This window comes from Macaca mulatta, chromosome 10 (assembly GCF_049350105.2).
Source record: "Macaca mulatta isolate MMU2019108-1 chromosome 10, T2T-MMU8v2.0, whole genome shotgun sequence".
NCBI lineage: Eukaryota > Metazoa > Chordata > Mammalia > Primates > Cercopithecidae > Macaca > Macaca mulatta.
In genome coordinates this window covers 25,618,866-25,638,104 of record NC_133415.1, presented here as the reverse complement: position 1 = coordinate 25,638,104, position 19,239 = coordinate 25,618,866, and the positions used below count along the sequence as shown (strand labels likewise).

The window sequence follows — 19,239 nt, the reverse complement described above, 5'->3', positions numbered from 1 at the left end:
TTTTTGCGTGTATTTTAGGTAATTAAAGTAATGGCAAAAAGTAACGGCATTAAATTAATGGCAAAAACCGCAGTTACTTTTGCACCAACCTAATAACTGGTTTATTGTTTTTGCTGTTGTATGCAACTACCACAATTTATCTTATCCATGTTACTGTTTATGGGTATGTAGGTTTTGTTATGAATAGAGCCACTGTGAACTTTTTTTTGTGCATTATTTTATGGGAGGGGAGCAAATGTATGCATTTCTGTAGGGTGCATAACTAGAAGTGTTATATCTCTGGGTCATAGTACACATGGTTTTTGGCTTTAGCAGATACTACAAAATAAATTTCCAAGGTACCTGTAGACATTTACACCCCCATCAGCAGAATATGAAAGCCCTACTGGCTTCCTGTTATGGCCTGCACTTGGTATTACTATCAATTGTTGGCGTTTTAGCCATTCTGAGGGAAGGGGAATATTTTTTATTCTATTTTGCACTTTTCTGATGTTCACCTTTTCAAAGTATATCATCCATTTAGATATTTATTTTTACCTGTCCAAGGTGTATGCTTATTTTTCTGTTGGTTTGTGTGTATTTTTCTTACTGATTTGTGGGATACTTTGGTAGAAGCTCTTTGCTACATATGTCTACTGCCATTATTTTCTCTCACTTTAGGGTTGACCATTACATTTTCTTGGTGTAATGTTGAGTCTTTTTATGAAAAGAAATTCTTGATTTTGAGGTAATCTAATGGGTCAATCTTAAATATCTTGGAATCCAAATTTTAAATCAGTTGGTCAGGCAGAGGGTGTTCGGGTTGGCTGGATATTCTGGTGAGGTGGGAGTGGTGCAGGATGATGGAAAGTCTACCTCCGTGGCCAAGACTCTGTGAAACTCCCAAATTTGAGACAGGTCTCTGTTAATTTAGAAAGTTTATTTCGCCAAGGTTGAATATGCGGGCCTGTGACACAGCCTCAGGGAGTCCTGACGAAGTGCCCAAGGTGGTCGGGGCACAGCTTGGTTTTATACATTTTAGGGAGACTTGAGACATCAATCAATATGTGTAAGAAGTACAATGGTTTCATCCAGAAAGGCGGGGACAACTCGAAGCAGGGAGGGGGTTTCCAGGTCACAGGTAGGTAAGAGACAAATGATTACATTCTTTTTTTTTTTTTTTTTAATTATACTTTAAGTTCTAGGGTACATGTGCATAACGTGCAGGTTTGTTACATATGTATACTTGTGCCATGTTGGTGTGCTGCAGCCATCAACTCGTCAGCACCCATCAACTCGTCATTTACATCAGGTATAACTCCCAATGCCATCCCACCCCCCCACCCCCCACCCCCGTGGTAGGCCCCGGTGTGTGATGTTCCCCTTCCCGAGTCCAAGTGATCTCATTGTTCAGTTCCCACCTATGAGTGATTTTGAGTTTCTGATAAGCCTTTCCAAAGGAGGCAGTCAGAATACGCATCTATCTCAGTGAGCTGAGGGATGACTTTGAATAGAATGAGGGCAGATTTGCCCTGAGCAGTTCCCACCTTGAATTTTCCCTTTAGCTTAGTGACTGGGGGTCTCAAGATATTTAACTTTCCCTACTCATGGTTCTGTCCCTCAGTGCCCAATCAGTTTCTGCTGGGATTTGAATTACACTGGTGGTTTCCAAGCTCATGTGGGTGTGTGCACACACACACGGTGTGTGTTTTCTTTTTAGCAAAATAATCCACTTATTAAAGAGAAATCTCATTAAAATGCCCTCTGCCCTGACCATTAATAGTGTAACTGAAAATTGGGTTCATTGCTGGCCGCCTCATATAGAGTCCAATTAACACGGACCAGGCCTGGTACAAGAAAAGTGAGTTTATTTTTGAAGCTAGCTTGGGAGAAGGGCACAAAACATTATACTTTAAATGTGCCTCTTTACCTTTGGAGCAAAAAGCAGACACTTCCATAAGGTAACGGGGAGAGTGAGCAAGGGTAAGGAGGTCTCCCTGCTATCAGGTAGTTACCTGGTGGGCAGTTGAGTTGGCACTTTTCTGGGCAAGAGTAAGTTGTAAAAGTGGCCGAGTGGTCATGCCTTGGGCATACCCTCCTGAGGCAACCCCCTGGAGGGGGTTCTTTCCTGGGGACATGCTTCGATCTGCAAGTCAACTGTGCTCTGGAGGAGAAACTCATCTCGGAGCACACAGAGGAACTTGCTCTATAGGGAATGTTGGGTGAGGGGGAAGTGAGAGGTTATTTTGCATTTCAAAAAGGGCTAAGTAGGAGGTAGAGGGAAAGGGGAAAGAAAAGAGAAAAAAAAAACCCAGTGTCTTAGAAAAAAGGGGGTACTTGGTTGTAATTGGGCTTCCCTTGTTTCTCCCAGAGTACCCTCCTTCTGGCTTTGAAGAAAGGGACCAGCTCGGGTATGTGGGGTCTGGTGAATAAGGCTGTGGTCACCCTCCCTGTCCAGGTCATTTCCTCCTACAGAGGGGAATCCTGCCCACATGTCCCACCCCTTGTCCTTCCTGTGGACACTGTGGGTATCTGGGTTAGAGACCTATGCACGGAGGATGGGGGAGCACTCCTGGTGGTGGGCTTCTTCCCGGGGGTGCATGCCGTGCCAGGCTACAGAGTCAGGCAGCCCTGGCTCACCCTGCAGGTTCACTGATGCGGCTGAGCTCACGTGTCTGCCACAGTCTCTCAGTACACCATGTGGGTCGAGTTCATACTATGTCAGGACCCAGAGTTGAACAAGAGCCAGGTGGCCCTCCAGGAGCCTAGTGTCCAGTGGGGAGACAGACGTGGAGGCACAAGACATGGTGCTGTTTAGGGGAGCAAAGGGGTGCTGGAATATAATAAAAGAGGGATGTGAATGAGACGGGGCTCAGGGAGGGCCTTTTTTGGATGTTTTATCCTGCTCTTCTATTTTTCTTTCTCTCTTTGGAGCATCAGTGTGATCTAGATTCATCATCACCAGAGAGGACGTCAGGATAGAAGCTTTTGAAGTCTGTTCAGTGGTGGAGGATTCAAGTAGTCTTTAGATCCTAAAATACAAAAAATTAGGAGGACTCTTGAACCCTCAAAGAAATAGACTTAAGACAAGTGAAAAGAGGCCTGCTTTGCTCAGCAGGTGGTGAGCATATTCCACAGGGCTCACAGGAAAAAGCTGTGGACTTAAAAGAGACCTCAGTTCAGATTCTACCTCCTTCACTATTAGCTGTGTGACATTGACGAGTTAACTAACCTGTCTGTGCCTCAGTTTCCTCATGTGAAACTGAAAACAGCTACTTCCTAGAAATGTTACTTGTTATAAATCAACACGTCTTAATCAGCTCAGGCTGCCATAACAAACTACCGTAAACTAGGTAGCTTCAGCAACAGACATTTATTTCTTATAATTCTGGAGGCTGGAAGTCTGAGATCAGGGTACCAGCATGCCTGGGTTCTGTTGTGGGCTCTGTTCCTGGCCTACACACAGACAAATGCCTTCTCTCTGTGTCCTCACATGGTGGAGAGAGTGGAAGAAACTTTCTGGTGTTTCTTCTTCTAAGGGCACGAATCTCATCATGGGGGCCCCACCCTCATTACCGAATCTAAACTTTATTACCTCCTCAAAGCCTCATCTCCTAATACCATCACATTAGGGGGTGGTTTCAACATATACGTTTCTAGGGGATGGAATTCTGTCTCTGGCAACATGGTAAATGTCATGCGCGTCCGTGTGAAGAGACCACCAAACAGGCTTTGTGTGAGCAACGTGGCTGTTTATTTCACCTGGGTACAGGCGGGCTGAGTCCGAAAAGAGAGTCAGCGAAGGGAGACAAGGGTGGAGCCGTTTTATAGGATTTGGGTAGGTAAAGGAAAATTACAGTCAAAGGGGGGTTGTTCTCTGGCGGGCAGGAGTGGGGGTTACAAGGTGCTCAGTGGGGGAGCTTTTTGAGCCAGGATGAGTCAGGAAAAGGAACTTCACAAGATAATATCATGGCTTAAGGCAAGGACCGACCATTTTCACTTCTTTTGTGGTGGAATGTCATCAGTTAAGGCGAGGCAGGGCATTTGCACTTCTTTTGTGATTCTTCAGTTACTTCAGGCCATCTGGGCGTATATGTGTAAGTCATAGGGGATGTGATGGCTTGACATGGGCTCAGAGGCCTGACACTGACCTCAGGTGATCCGCCTGCCTCGGTCTTCCAAAGTGCTGGGATTATATGTGTGAGCTACTGCGCAAGGCTGACATTCTTAATATGTTTGCATTTGACAATTTTGTTTGATGTGAGGACTGTCTCTAGTTTGAACTGTGGGTGATTCCCTTCAGGGAAAGCCTTAATGTTGAAGGTTGGTTCTTCCAAGTACCCTGACAGGATGTCAAGGCCTGGGGTATGTTGAGATTAGCCTTCCAAAGACACCATTTCTTAACTAGAATGCTTTCCCTGTGGTGTTTGTGATGCAGTATTTTAAAATCCCTTCAGTTGTTCAACTAGACTCAGAAATCCAGGTTCTAACCACTCTGCCCAAAGACTGGAAGTTTTCCTCTCCACACCTTATTCTCTATGTCTAGTCAACTCATCTAATAGCTTAACAAATCCTAGCAATACATTTTACCCAGGTATTTAAAGCAGGCAGATGGCTTCGCGTAGAGAAGTAATGCTATTCATCAGTTTGTAGTTGATGTATATGTGATAGGAATCTCAATTGGCCTCACACTGAATGAAACAGAGATGGGTGAGGGGAGAGAATGCCTAGATTTAGCTCAAGAACAGAGACTTGTATGTAGAGGGGTCTTTGGGGTGGCCCAGGAAGGGCATGGGTTTGGAGTCTTAACCACTAGCACACGAGTCTGACCTTGGGCAAATCACTTTTCCCTGGGCTGCAGTTTTCTCATTTGTGAAATGATGAGGGCTGGCTGCTTCCTTATAGGGCTGTTGTAGGCTATAGTGATAATGAATTATCAAGCGGCCACGCAGTGCCTAATGTAGTGAGTGTTGAAGAAATCTCCTTCCTTTCTTTCCCCGTCATTGAGTAATTAGGAAAGAAAAATATTGAGCCCACTAAGGGTGAGGATCCATACACAGAACAGGTAAACAGTAAATAATTGTTACTCTATCACAGGGTTTTGGATGGAATCACTTTGATCCAACTTTTTTGGTAGATTAGCATCAATTAACACTATGGCAGTGTTTGGTTTTGCTTTTTTAAGAGATGGGGTTGCCTGAGCTGGAGTGCAGTGGTGTGATCATAGCTCACTGCAGCCTTGCACTCCTAGGCTCAAGGAATCTTCTTATCTCACCCTCCTGGGTAGCTGGGACTACAAGTGCTCCACTATGCCCAGCTAATTTTTTTACCCTTTATAGAGATGAGGTCTAGCTATGGTGTCTAGGCTGGTCTGAAACTCCTGGCCTCAAGTAATACACCCACCTCGGCCTCCTAATGTGCTAGGATTACAGGCATAAGCCACCATGCCTGACAGATAGCAATGTTTTTTGAGTATTTACTCTGTGGCCAACATCATGTATGCATTACCTCCTTTAACTCACTCACTCATTCGTATCTGGGTTTTGGGTGGTAACCCAGTTCAAATTGGCTTGCATAGAAAAAGGGAAGTTATTGGCTAAAATATCTGAAAAGTTCTGAGGCTAGGACTGCCCTCAGGTTTGGCTAGATCTAGGTACCCCAATTATGTCATCAAGATGATGTGTCTTGCCACCCATTTCACCTCAATGTCAGCTTATATCTTACGCCTGTTCTGTCTTGTATTCTTAGGCAGACTCTTCCATCTTGCCCAGACTTTCCAAGCTTTTATCCTGCTTCAGAAAGAGTGAACTTTATTTTCATAGTCTCAGCAAAAATCTTGGTGTCAACCGTGTTATTATTACAGAACCAACCCAATCACTATGGCCAACAGGAGGTGATGCTCTGATTGTATAGGCTGGGTCATGTGCCCCTGTCTGAGCTTGGGGAGCAGGATCTGCACCATCAAAGCACATGGATGTTTGGAGGTAGACATTTATCACAGGGGAGATGGGGTCCTTCTCTCAAAAGAATGGGGAGTAGATGCTGGGCATGTACCATACCACATTTTCCATACAGAGCGTCTGTAGTGGGCACTATTGTTTCTGAGGGAGTGCAAGGTAGTGGCTTAGAGTGGAAACTTGGTGACCAGACTACCTGTGTTCATAATCCAGCTCTGCTATTCAGTACTTGAATGACCATCACTAAGTCACTCAACCTCTCTATTCCTCAGTTTCCTCAACTATAACAACAGGAATGGTGGTTGACCCTACCTCAGAGTGCTATTCTGAAAGTTAGATGAATTAATACATGAAAAGTGTTCAGAGCAGTGCCCGGCACAGAGTAACAGCTCATCCTCATAACCTTCGTGCATGGCATCCCCTAGGCTTGTACAGTGCACAACTGATACAGCTGTACTCAGCAGTCCTACTCGATCAGTGCAAATCACTTTGTCCCCCATTTTTTGGATGCTGATATGGCTTGGCTATGTTCCCACACAAATCTCATCTTGAATCAAAAGTAGCTCCCATAATTCCCATGTGTCATGGGAGGGAACTGCTGTGAGGTGTTTGAATCATGGGGAGTGGGTCTTTCTCATGCTGGTCTTGTGACAGTGAATAAGTCTCAGGAGATCTGATGATTTTTTAAAAGGGAGTTTCCCTGCACATGCCCTCTTGCTTGCAGCCGTGTAAGACATCCCTTTGCTTCTCCTTTGCCTTCTGCCATATTGTGAGGCCTCCCCAGCCATGTGGAACTGTGAGTCCAGTGCACCTCTTTCCTTTATAAATTATTCAGTCTCAGATATGTCTTTATTAGTAGAGTGAGAACAGACCAATATGGATGGGAAAAATCAAAGTTCAGAAACCTGCCCAAGGTCACAGGCTTATAGACAGAGGTACTGGGACTGAAATCCAATTCTGCCTGACCTTTGGGTCTGCTCCTAACCACCACATGATACTGTATGATGTTAAACATCCCCCTGGTGGTAGAGAACATAGAGAGAATGCAACCTCTCCTTCCCTCCTGTTCTTTGACCCTAGATGGTGCTCATCTCATCTTACCCCTGTGAACTCCAGGCTTCCAGGACCCACAATTGCAGAAGAGTCAGGGCCTCACCAAATATCCCCAGACCAAAGCTTAGCAGCACTTAATTTATGCATAAGATCTGGAAGTATGTTTCCCTCTATAAGTACAGTGTGGGGAGGACTGGAAATGAACATTTTTGCCATTTACTAGAAGAAGGATCCAATCCCAAGGGAATAGTAGGCAATGAAGCCCTCCATAGATGCCTACCTTGAACAGATCTGGGGAAGCCGGGCTGATTTAATTAGAGAACAATGGAATGACTTAGTATGTGCTGGAGGAAGATGCTTTTTCTAGCGATTGAAAGTGTTTTGGTGCTTTGTACCCACATACTCTTGCCATTGTTCTATTGATTTTACAAAAAAGTAAAAATTGGAAGAGAAACAAAAATCGAATGAACTTAAACTAAAATCAAATCAGTTGTGTTGTTGAGGGTCTATTGGGGTCCAGCCCACACTAGGTCGGGAGAGAGATGGAAATTGCGGGGCCTTCATCTCACCCTAAACCTTTCCACCACTGAAAGGCCTGGTCCATGGGGACGTGATGGTTACTCGGAGTCAAAAGATGGGAAGTGTCAGCTGTCACCTCAGGTCCTCATTGTCACACTGGCCACAAGGGTTGGAGAGTGAACGTCAATAATTCTTCCCCATCGCCTGTCAGCCCAGCCACCTTTACTCCCCACTGCTCTCTGACGGCTCTGCCCAGAGCTCCTCAGGGGAAGGCATTTTCAAAGGCGTGTCTGGCCAGTGTCGTACCGCTGAAGGATCTGATCTCCGTCCTAACATGACTTGCCACCGACTTCATAAAAACATCAGTCAAACAGCCTCCGTATGAAAATAATGTGCAGTGAATTCTTCTTATGCTGGGTCATCCATAATAGAAAACCAGCCAGAGGTGGCCCCGTATTTCTTTCTGCTCCCTAAAATGTAATAAATTGAATCTTTTAAAGCTCATCATGAAGACAGCTTGTCAGCAGCGGCCCAGGACCTGCCCTGTGGAGGTGCTGGGCTGGGAGATTCCTGGTCTGGCCCATCCAGATCCTATTAAAATCTAGACCTGCTTGACTTGTGTGCCTCTGGGTCACTGACCTCCCTCTACCCATCCCAGTGGGACAGGAAGGCCAAAATTCCTCCTTAAGATGGTCAGTGCCAAGGCCGTGCTTATCCTGACTGTGTAAACTTGGCCCCTTCTTTTGGCTTCTGCTTCATTTTCTTTCTAAAATGGAGTTTAAAATTCCCCCTTCTGAAAGGAGCCCACAGTGACCATCGTTAACCGTTTTGTAATGTTTTCTCACTGCCAGATGCTGTGTAAGCACTTTACATGTTTTCACCCATGTATCCTGCAGGCATTCCATGATGGAACCATTCCCATTTTACAGAGAAGGAAACTGAGGCATAGGAAGATGGTGTTGCTGGGAGAAGCAGACTCCCACGGGTCTGGCTCCAGTGCCCCAGCTCTGAACCACACATACAATGCAATCTGGCCCTGAGTGTTGGTAACGTTGGTTTCCTTCCTCTGTCCTTCGGAATGAATGTGTTAATCCCTGGCAGGTTCCAGGAATGATGCATATTTCCACCACATTTGCTCAAACTCTGTGTTCTGTCATTTTACAGACTCCCAACCTAGTCCAGGCTCTCCTGATGCTGCTGCCTAAGAGGTTTCTGTTACAGCACAAAACCATTGAGCTGTTTTCTCTGCAGCAGAGCTCTCTCTCTATTTGGATCCATTCTATTTGTGTGGTCAGACCTTCCAGTGAGTGGCTTTCTATGAGGGGTGGTGAAGCTCAGTGGTTAAGAGCTTGGCCTCTGGTGTTGGAGCAAGCAGGCTGTCCACAGACCAGCTCTGTGATGGTGAACAAGTCACTTCCCCTCTGTGTGTCTCAGAGTCTGCCTTTATCAAAAGGTCCTAATGGTGGCACCTTTCTCCTAGAGGTGCTGTGGGGATTTCATGAAGCAAGGCAGAGAAAGCACAGTGCCGTGAACATGGTCCCCAAGCAACAGTGGCAGGTGGGGCGGCTAATGCCAAAACCATCAAGGCCGAGATAATCCTATCTCCAGCCCAGTATGAGCTAAGAAGGCCAGCAGCTGTCTCCATTGACTGCTGTCTGTGTTCATCTCTGTCTGGGGATAAGTCATCCCTCTCTCTGCTTGCTCCAAGGAAAGAAGGGAAAGGAAAGAGTGAAAGGAGCTGGGCACATTCCTCAGCCCCCGGGCTCGAAACTCCCTGAGCCTAGTACAAACACATCCCATCCTCCCATCCCACCACATACTGCCATATATCTCTCAAACTCCCTGAGCCCAGTACAAACACCACCTGGAAAGTCTCCGATAAGGAGACAGCCGTTCAAGGTTACTGAAAGCGCGGGAGCCAAAAGAATTTCTTTGTTCCCCTGCAACTTTCGGGCTATAAAAAGCAAACGCTCGCATTGATCGGGGCCCTCTTGTATACTGTGTAAAGGAGGGACCAGGTTCGAACTTGTAGTAAAGATCCTTGCCGCTTGGCTTTGACTCTGGACTCTGGTGGTCTTCTTTGGGGAACAGACAGTCTGGGCATAACAAGAGCATTTCTGGATCATGCACCATTATGCCATCTATAAAATGGGGATAAAAATAGAGCCTGCTTTCTCCGGGGGCTCTGAGGACCGGCGGGATCATGCTGCCGAAACCCTCTGCTGAAGTAGGGGCTGGGCAGATGGGAACTGTGTCATCGTGTTCTGCTTTGCCCTGTTGCTTTATTTACAATGACTCTCTCTTGCCTCCTGGCTCCCAGCCCGGCTCCTTGGCCTGGCAGAGGGGCCCTGCGTGAGGCCTCCTCTTCCACCATTAGTTATCTGACATCATCTCCCTTGATGGCCCATCTGCTCCCGCCGCCCAGACCTTTTGTTCTTTGCACACTGCGCTGTGCCGATTCTTCCATTTCTCTCCACTTCCACCCCTTCCGCCCCAGCTGGAGCACCTCCACTGCCTCCTTCCTGCAGGACCATGGCGGCCGTCTCACTGTCTATCCTATTTCCAATCTGGTCCCACCCTCCCCACAGCAGCCAGAGGGAGATTAGGCCACCTACCTCCTTAGAAACCATCCATGGCTTCCTGGCAGACTGAAATAAAATCTAAGCTTTGCAGCCCAGCTCACAAGCCTCAGTGATGTGACCCCTGTGCACATCTTCAGCATCTCCCCCTCCTCTCCTTCTCTGTACAGCTGCCTGGCCGCACTGGTGAGCTTTCTGTTCCTCAGCACCACCGTTAGTTCCTGTCTCTGCCTCAGGGCCTTTGTACTTGCTATTGCTGCTGCCCAGTGCACTCTGCACATGGCCATCTGCTTTGCATCTTGTTTTGTTTTTTTGTTTTTTTTTTGAGACAGAGTTTCAGTCTTGTTACCCAGGCTGGAATGCAATGGTGCGATCTCGGCTCACTGCAACCTCCGCCTCCTGGGTTCAAACAATTCTCCTGCCTCAGCCTCCCAAGTAGCTGGGATTACAGGCATGTACCACCATACCCGGTTAATTTTTTTGTATTTTTAATAGAGATGGGGTTTCATTCACCATGTTGGTCAGGCTGGTCTTGAACTCCTGACCTCAGTTGATCCGCCCTCTCGACCTCCCACAGTGCTGGGATTACAGGCATGAGCCACTGCGACCGGCCCTTCCTTTGCATCTTTTAGGTCTTAGCTTAAATGCTTCTCCTTCGTAAGTCCTCTGACTTCTGCTTAAAAGAGGGTCTGGCTTTGCCCTGCCTGCCTTCAGGGGAGCCCTATCACCCACCTCCTAGCCATGGCAGAGGCACTTGAGTCACCTGCTGGAAAATAAGACCAGGCCTGACATCTCACTTCCTCTGTCCATTATGCTCTAACAAGGCCAATTACCTTCCCTTGCTCTACATCCATTTTCTCAGTGTGTCTCAATCCCTCCCATTTGCCGAGTGAAATGGACCCCCAGCCCTCTTTTGCTGGGCCCAACTGCAGGAATATATTGTTCTCAGGGGCTGGAAAAGGGGGTTTTGTGAGTTATGGCCCATCCCTCTCTGAGCCCCGAATGTTGACCTTAGGTGATTTCTAAGAGTGTTTTCTGTTCAGAGATACAGAAAAGGGGGATAAGAGGGCCGACGGGACTTATTGTAGACCTCCTAAATGTTCAGCACTCTGAATGTGCAGGCATCCTGCTGTGAGCTGAACATGATAAATGACATGAGTTAGGCCGGGCGTGGTGACTCACACCTGTAATCCCAGCACTTTGGGAGGCTGAGGCAGGCAGATCACAAAGTCAGGAGTTCAAGACCAGCCTGGCCAATATGGTGAAACCCTGTCTCTACTAAAAAACACAAAAATGAGCCATGCATCGTGGCGGGCGTCTCTAGTCCCAGCTACTCCAGAGGCTAAGGCAGGAGAATCACTGGAACCCGGGAGGTGGAGGTTGCAGTGAGCCGAGATCGCACCACTGAACTCCAGCCTGGGCGACAGAGCAAGACTCTGTCTCAAAAAAAAAAAAAGGCTGAGTTTGAGTTCAGAAGAGGCAGCTGCCAGTTGCAGAATGGATTTAGGGTATGTTCATGAATATGGCTTTCTCCAGTGGGGCATGTCAGTCACCTGGGGCCATGTACATAAGTAATTGGATGAATCTTGATGACTCCACTTTGCTAGGATAGGAGGCCTACTGTGTGCAGGTGGGAGGAAAAGTGAGAAAGAAAAGTGTGAGAGAGAGCTTTATCTAAGTCGGTGGCTGTCAGCCTTCTAGTGAAAGCTGTGAACCCAGGAAAATGCTAAATGCTCACATGCAGAATATTTTGCATACCATTTTAAAGGGGGTCTGTGGACCCACTTTTAACCCTGAACCCTGGTTAAGAAACTTCCACTTGGCTGGTTCCCATAGGCCTTCAAACCACCTCCTCTAGGAAGCCTCCCTTGATTCCCATCCTGCGTTTCCACTGTGCCGGTGTCCCCCGCTTCCCTCTACTGCACAAAGAGGTTGTCAGCAGTTCTTGCCTGTCTCCCACTGAGAGGGCAGGGGCCGGCTTGATTGTTCCCTGTATGTCCAGTGCTTGACACTGAGTGGGCGTCAGCAAGGATTTGCTGAATGGGACTGAGGAATAGCTCCTGGCGATGCACCAGGGGTGATGTTGTGAGTGGGCTCAGAACCTGGCTGCTTCAAATGCAAATTTATTTGCTTTCCCCCAGGTGTGGGTTGATGAATAGTTGTGAAGACATGAGGGTCGCCTGTAAATTAATCCCCTGCCTGGAAGGGGCTGGGCTGAGCTAGAGGGGAAGGACATTCAAGGAGGCAGCCTCATGAGGAGGCCTCTCCTCTCCCCTCATCTCCCCTCCCCTACCCTCACCTCCCCTCCCCTCTGCTTTCCCTTGCCCTCCCCTCCCCTTCCCCTTCTCCCTCCCCTCCCCCCTCACCTCTCACCTCCCCTCTCCTCCCCACCTCCCTTCCCCTCATCTCTTACCTTCTCATGTTCTTTTCTTCTCTTCTCCACCTCTTGCCTGGTCCAGCTGGAGCAGAGTGAAGCCAAGTGTGAGGAGGCCTTGAAGACCCAGAAGGTGCTCACGGCGGACCTGGAGAGTATGCACAGCGAGCTAGAGAACATGACACGGAACAAGAGCCTGGTACCTGTCCCTTCCTGCAGCTGCAGGGACCTGGGCCACCATAGGCCTCTGGGAGCCAGTGTGGGCCTAGTGTGCGCTCAGCACTATAGGAAGTACAAGGACATTTGTTGTAAACCTACCGGGTAGCACCTTGGAGGCACAGACATCCATTGTAGGCCTCTTGTGTGCTCAGCTCTGTGACAGGGACAGGGGGACTTATTGTAGACCTACTAGGTGCTCAGCGTTCTGAATGTGCAGGCATCCTACTGTAAGCTGAGCATTATAAAGATATGAGGCATTGATGAGGCTCAACTGTGTGCTCCCATCTGCCATGATAAGCAAGGAAGTCTGTTTGGACAGAATGGGTGCTCAGTGCTGTGAATGTGCATCTGATGTGAGCTTGCTATTTGCTCAGTACCCAGTGTGGGAACACAGGTGTATACTGTGTGCCCACCCTGCTCGCCACTCTAAGCGGTTCTCAGATATCTGCTGTGGTCCTACTGTGTGCTCACCATCATGAGCTGGAACTTGGTCCTTATTGTGGGGCTACAGCATGTCCCCTCTAGTAAGTGGAGACAAGGGCATCTCTTGGCCCACTTAGGCTCATTACCAGGCGAAGATTTCAGCCATTTATTATAGAACTACCCGTGCTCACCCCTGAATGGGGACACATGGACATATATTGTCGATTTATTATTTTGGTGAAAATTGGATGTAGGTTTCCAAGTCCCTTGTCTGGGTGTACGGGGTTGGCTTAGATTTATACTCAATGTATAAAACCCTAAAGTTTAGGTATAGAGTTTTATAGGCAAATGCTTATCTCAAGACCTCTGTGGGCCTTTTTATCCCTTATTTTGTTGGAACTTGCCTACAAGCATTCAGACACACACATACACGTACATGTGCACATGTGTATACACAGGAATGAATGTACATATTCATATGCGATCACCAGGCACACATACAAAATAAATGCCCTCCTTATAGGTAACCTATGCCTCCAAGTTTATTCATCCATCTAATACATATTTATTGAGCACCTGTTATAGGACAGGCCTGGTGCTGGCTGCTGAGGTTATATCTGTGAACAGAACAAAGTCCCTGTTCTCAGGGAGAGTGCCGGGGTTTGCATTTTCATATATGTACTATGCCTATTTAAAATGTGCACACATAGGTTCCCAAGTGGGACTGCACAGACATAAATTCATACACACATATACCCTGAATTCATAGTCACATGCAATACCTAGTATACACACACACAAACACCCCCAAGCTGTTACACCTACCACATGCATTGGTAACCACAGCCACTCTTAAACATCGATGGTCACTCACCTCACACACCCATAGGCAAGCCCCTCTTTACTCTTCCTCTGGACCCTGCTGCCCATCCCTCACCCTCCCACCTTGCCTTGACCACTGACCTGCCTCTCCCAGGTGGATGAGCAGCTGTACAGGCTGCAGTTTGAAAAGACGGACCTCCTGAAGCGCATTGATGAGGACCAGGATGACCTGAATGAGCTGATGCAGAAGCACAAGGACCTCATTGCTCAGGTAGTGAATGGGACCTTGGTGGAAGAAGCTCAGGGACTTGGGGTGGGGTGAATGGGGAATGTTGAGAAGGTGATATGATTGGACTGCTCCCTCATCTTAACATCTTGGAGGGATAAGTGCACAGAGATAGATAGGAATTGTACATTTCCTGTGGTCCTAATGGAGGACAATGTCACCTTTAGATGGTGTGTGCATCTCTGGAGGACATGTCCACCAAGAAAGATTTGGATTTATCCATGCCTCTATCTGCCCATCCACCCACCCATCGACCATTAATCTACTCATCAATTCACCCATTCACTTTCCATCCATCTACTCATTCACCCACTCCCCTATCCATCTGTCCATCATCCATCCATCCATCCATCCATCCGTCCATCCATCCATCCATCCATCCATCCATCCATCCATCCATCCAATCATCCACCCATCCAATCATTCACCCATCCACCCAACCACCCATCCGTCTGTCCATCCAGCCATTTATCCATCTATCCATTCATCCATCCATCTTTCCATTCATTTATCCATTAATCCATCCTACCACCCACGTACCCATTTATTCACCTATCCAACCACCATTTTCTTTTCTTTTCTCTCTCTTTCTTTTCTTTCCTTTCCTTTCTTTTCTTGCTTTTCTTTTTCCTTCCTTCCTTCCCTTCCTTCCCTCCCTTCCCTCCCTTCCTTTCCTTCTCTCCTTTCCCTCCCTCCCTCCCTCCCTCCCTCCCTTCTTCCTTCCTTCCTTCCTTCCTTCCTTCCTTCCTTCCTTCCTTCCTTCCTTCCTTCCTTCCCTTTCTCTTTTTTCTTTCTTCTTTCCCCCTCTTGCTTTCTTTCTTTATTCCTATCTTTATATCTATTTATTCAATATTTACTGAATCCTTGCCATGTGTTAAACACTGTGAAAAATGCTAAGTATATTGTGGTGATCAAAAGCACATCCCATTCCCACCTTCATGTACCTCACAGTTTAGTGGACTGGGAAGACCTTATCATATGGTCACCCAGAGCAGAGGGGAGACTTGCAAACTGAACCAAGAGTCCAGAAAGAAAATGAACACAATTCTGCAAATCGTGACCTAGGTTGGGAGTCAGGAAAGGCTTCCCAGAGCAGGTGTCATTTGGATGGAGATCTGAACAAAGAGCAAGAGTTGCTTAGATTGGAGTGGGACACTGGGGATTGGGGGTGCCTTCCAAGCAGAGGAAATAGAACATACAAAGGGCCTGTGATAGTGCATTGGAGAGACTGAAAGGAGGCCAGTGAGGACAATGTGGCACAAGACAGGCTCAGTGAAAGAAGAGAATCAGATCAGGGTCTTAGAGGCTGTTATGAGGTTGGGTTTTATTTTATGGTTGAAGGGAATCAATTGGCAAGCTTTTCAGGGGCAAGAGCAGTTGGAGAGGACCAGCCAGCATGCCGCCCCAGACTGTCAGCTCCATAAAGGCAGGACCCTCCTCTGCCTTGTCCAGTGCTGTATTCGGAGCCAAGGAGAGCGTCTGGCCTGGAGGTGCTCAGTGAATCACCGTTGAATAAATGAAAGCTGAACGTGTCCAGGGGAAGGACAACTCCAGCCTGGTAGATGGAGTTAAGATGAGGAGGAGTGGATGGACGCTCTTGGGAGATGATCAGGAGACATGAGGGCAGCATGGGTGGAACAGAAGCTTTGGGGTGAAGCTGAGGGATGTGATGTGGAATCCCCAGTGGATCTCCACATAATGACTGCATAAGGGGAAGAACAGCTCCCTCCAAGAGCAATGTCTTCCTTGCAATACCCCTTCCAGAGGAGATCCAGGGGGAAATACCTGCTGCGCTCTAAATGCATCTGACAGAGGTGGGATCTGAAGGGGTTTCTGCTGGACAAAGAATAATAATAGCAAAATAATTGGTGATATCATCCACATGGTAACAACCACAAAATAGTCTATGCCACTGTCTACACTTGCGAATCACCCATATTTTTGCCCCAAAGAGAGGTTTATCTGTTAAGTTACGAAGGCACTATATACCTATGCCCATAATAAATAATTTAAATAATAAAGACACAAGAAATAGAAAGTAAAGAGGTGCTTCTACCCTCTAGAATTCCTCTCTTCAGAGGTAATGAGGCTCAGCAGTTGGCTCCATTTAAAAAACCTTTACTCTCCACTGCTTCATTTTTTTTTTTTTTTTTTTTGAGACAGAGTCTCGCTATGTCGCCCAGGGTGGAGTGCAGTGGCCGGATCTCAGCTCACTGCAAGCTCCGCCTCCCGGGTTTTTACGCCATTCTCCTGCCTCAGCCTCCCGAGTAGCCGGGACTACAGGCGCCCACCACCTCGCCCGGCTAGTTTTTTGTATTTTTTAGTAGAGACGGGGTTTCACCGTGTTAGCCAGGATGGTCTCAAACTCCTGACCTCGTGATCCGCCCGTCTCGGCCTCCCAAAGTGCTGGGATTACAGGCTTGAGCCACCGTGCCCGGCCCACTGCTTCATTTAGTCTCTGAACAAACCCAATACAGAAAAGCCCAGCAGAGGCTATGGGTCCATTTTATGGATGCAGAGATTGAGGTGCAGATCTGTAGATTGCTAAGACCAGGGTCCAGGTCTAGAACCTCACTTACCTGACCCGCCGAGTAGCTCTCATCCCTTGGAATCTGGTCCTAGTGCCATGGCCAGCCCACTTCTGTCTGGATTCTCAGGCGTGTATAATAAAATGCTGGACAGTTGACCAAATCCAGAGGCTTATATAATTGGAGTGACTCAGCGAACATTGAAATGAAAGATGGTGAGGAGGATGTGAGAGGTAATTTTTGGGAGACAGCTATTATCATAGAAGCTAAGAGATGTAGACATCTGTGGGTGGGGAAAGTAGGGATTTTCAGGGGTGGTTTCCCAGCAAGGCTTGTGGTCTCAGGGTGATATATATACATTTTTTTTTTGTCTCACCAGTCTGCTGCTGACATTGGGCAGATCCAAGAACTGCAGCTGCAGCTGGAGGAAGCCAAGAAGGAGAAGCACAAGCTTCAAGAACAAGTATGTGCTCAGAGCCATCCTATAGTTGTATTAGTCAGGGTTTTCTTAGAGGGACAGAACGAATAGGGGGTGTGTGTGTGTGTGTGTGTGTGTGTGTGTGTATATATGAGTTTATTGTTTGTTTGTTTGTTTGTTTACTTTTGAGACAGAGTCTCACTCTGTCGCCCAGGCTAGAGTGAAGTGGCGTGATCCCGGCTCACTGCAACCTCTGCCTGCCAGGTTCAAGCGATTCTCCCACCTCAGCCTCCCGAGTAGCTGGGATTACAGGTGCCTGCCACCACGCCTGGCTAATTTTTGTATTTTTAGTAGAGATGGGGTTCTGCCATGTTGGTCAGGCTGGTTTCTAACTCCTGACCTCAGGTGATCTGCCCTCCTCAGTCTCCCAAAGTGCTGGGATTATAGGTGTGAGCCACTGGGCCTGGCTGTGGAATATACTAAGTATTAATTTACACGATCACAAGGTTCCACAATGGGCCGTCTGCAAGCTGAGGAGCAAGGAGAGCCCGTCCGAGTCCCATAACTGAAGAACTTGGAGTCCGATGTTTGAAGGCAGGAAGCATCCAGCACGAGAGAAAGATGTAGGCTAGGAGGCTAAGGCCCATCTCCTGTTTCACATTTTTCTGCCTGCTTTATATTCACTAGAAGCTGATTAGATGGTGCCCACCAGATTAAGGGTGGATCTGCCTTCTCCACCCCACTGACTCAGATGTTAATCTGTTTTGGCAACAGCCTCACAGACACACCCAGGATCAATACTTTGTATCCTTCAACGGAATGAACTTGACACTCAGTATTAACCATCACAGGGATGAAGAGAGGGATTTTCCCTGGACACTTACTTACACTTTGGCTCCTGGAAACTGTTTCCTTCATTCTTTTATTCATCAATTCATTCAGATACTCACTCAATTCCAGTTGTGTGCCAGGCACATTGAGACCGCTCCCTAGAGAGACAGACACACGCACGCAGACTCACACTTATTTACTCTTGCCTGTTCTTGTGCTGGATCCAGGCATGCTCCATGCACTGAGACTCAGCCATGCAGTGCAGAATTTTCTCCCTCTGAGAAATGGCTCCAAGAACAAAGAGATGGTCTGTGCAAGACAGGATCATGATCCTCTGTGAAATCTTCCTTTGAAGTCATGGTCCCTCCAAATATCTCTGGGTTTCTGTCATTACCTAGAGGGTTGCTATTATCCATGAAAGTTTCAAAGCTCTTCTAGAAGCCTTGCATGTGCCTGCTTAAAGTGACTGCTGGAGTGACCAGGTCTCAAGCAATTTCCTATAGGTGCTGAGTACCAACACGCACAACAAATGGAATAGCAGCAGTGGCCATTTGCTAGCCGCTTAGTATGTGCCAGTCACTAATCTCCTCTAATCCTCCCAAGAAAAATGAAGAAACTGAGGCTCAAGGAAAGGAACTGACTTTCCCAGACTCACACACCAGGAAGAAACCTGGCTCTCAAACCCACCCGTGCTTTATCTTTTTGATGCCGTAGCTTCTTGCTCACAGACTAGCTTTGCTCCTTTATCAGAGCAGGAAAGGAGACAAGGGAAGCACCGATTAAAAGTCTTGTTTTCAATTCTGAAGACATAAGAAGCATCATCTCCCAGCACCTGAGACCCAGTATCAGGGTCTGGTGTGAGGGTCCAGTGAGGGTCCCAAGATTGAGGCCCAGCAATTCTTGCTTGTACAGACATTTAACATGCAGCACACCTGAGCAGAGAAGGAGGTGGTGTAAAGAGCTCCCCTCACCCTCCCAGGCTGGGTCCTGCACGTGTCTCTGTCCTGGTATCAGGGACAACAGGTGTCCAATAGACTTCTCTCTTGTACCTACAGCTGCAGGTGGCTCAGATGCGCATCGAGTACCTGGAGCAGTCCACCGTGGATCGAGCCATTGTCAGCAGGCAGGAGGCGGTCATCTGTGACCTGGAGAACAAGACGGAGTTCCAGAAGGTGCAGATTAAGAGATTTGAGGTACATAGTGATACATAAATAGTGCTTGGGCCAAGAGCAGGGAGAGCTTTTGTGTAAG

General features: G+C 47.5%; 1 protein-coding gene and 1 long non-coding RNA gene across 4 annotated transcripts in view; one reads left to right on the top strand and one right to left on the bottom strand.

Annotated features, from left to right (window-relative positions):
* The window catches only part of MYO18B (myosin XVIIIB), a 300,946-nt gene that overhangs the window by 200,420 nt on the left and 81,287 nt on the right, over positions 1-19,239 (top strand). For all 3 annotated transcript variants that reach the window (XM_077950288.1, XM_015149948.3, XM_077950289.1), the window contains 4 exons: positions 12,547-12,660; positions 14,080-14,196; positions 17,119-17,202; positions 19,044-19,181. In XM_077950288.1, the coding sequence (XP_077806414.1) occupies positions 12,547-12,660; positions 14,080-14,196; positions 17,119-17,202; positions 19,044-19,181 (453 nt within the window). The remainder of the gene's footprint in view (positions 1-12,546; positions 12,661-14,079; positions 14,197-17,118; positions 17,203-19,043; positions 19,182-19,239) is intronic.
* On the bottom strand, positions 3,711-12,612 carry LOC144331870 (uncharacterized). Its single transcript, XR_013399438.1, has 2 exons — positions 12,501-12,612; positions 3,711-7,978 (listed from the first exon to the last, which is right to left on the bottom strand). It is a non-coding gene; the product is annotated as an uncharacterized LOC144331870 (long non-coding RNA).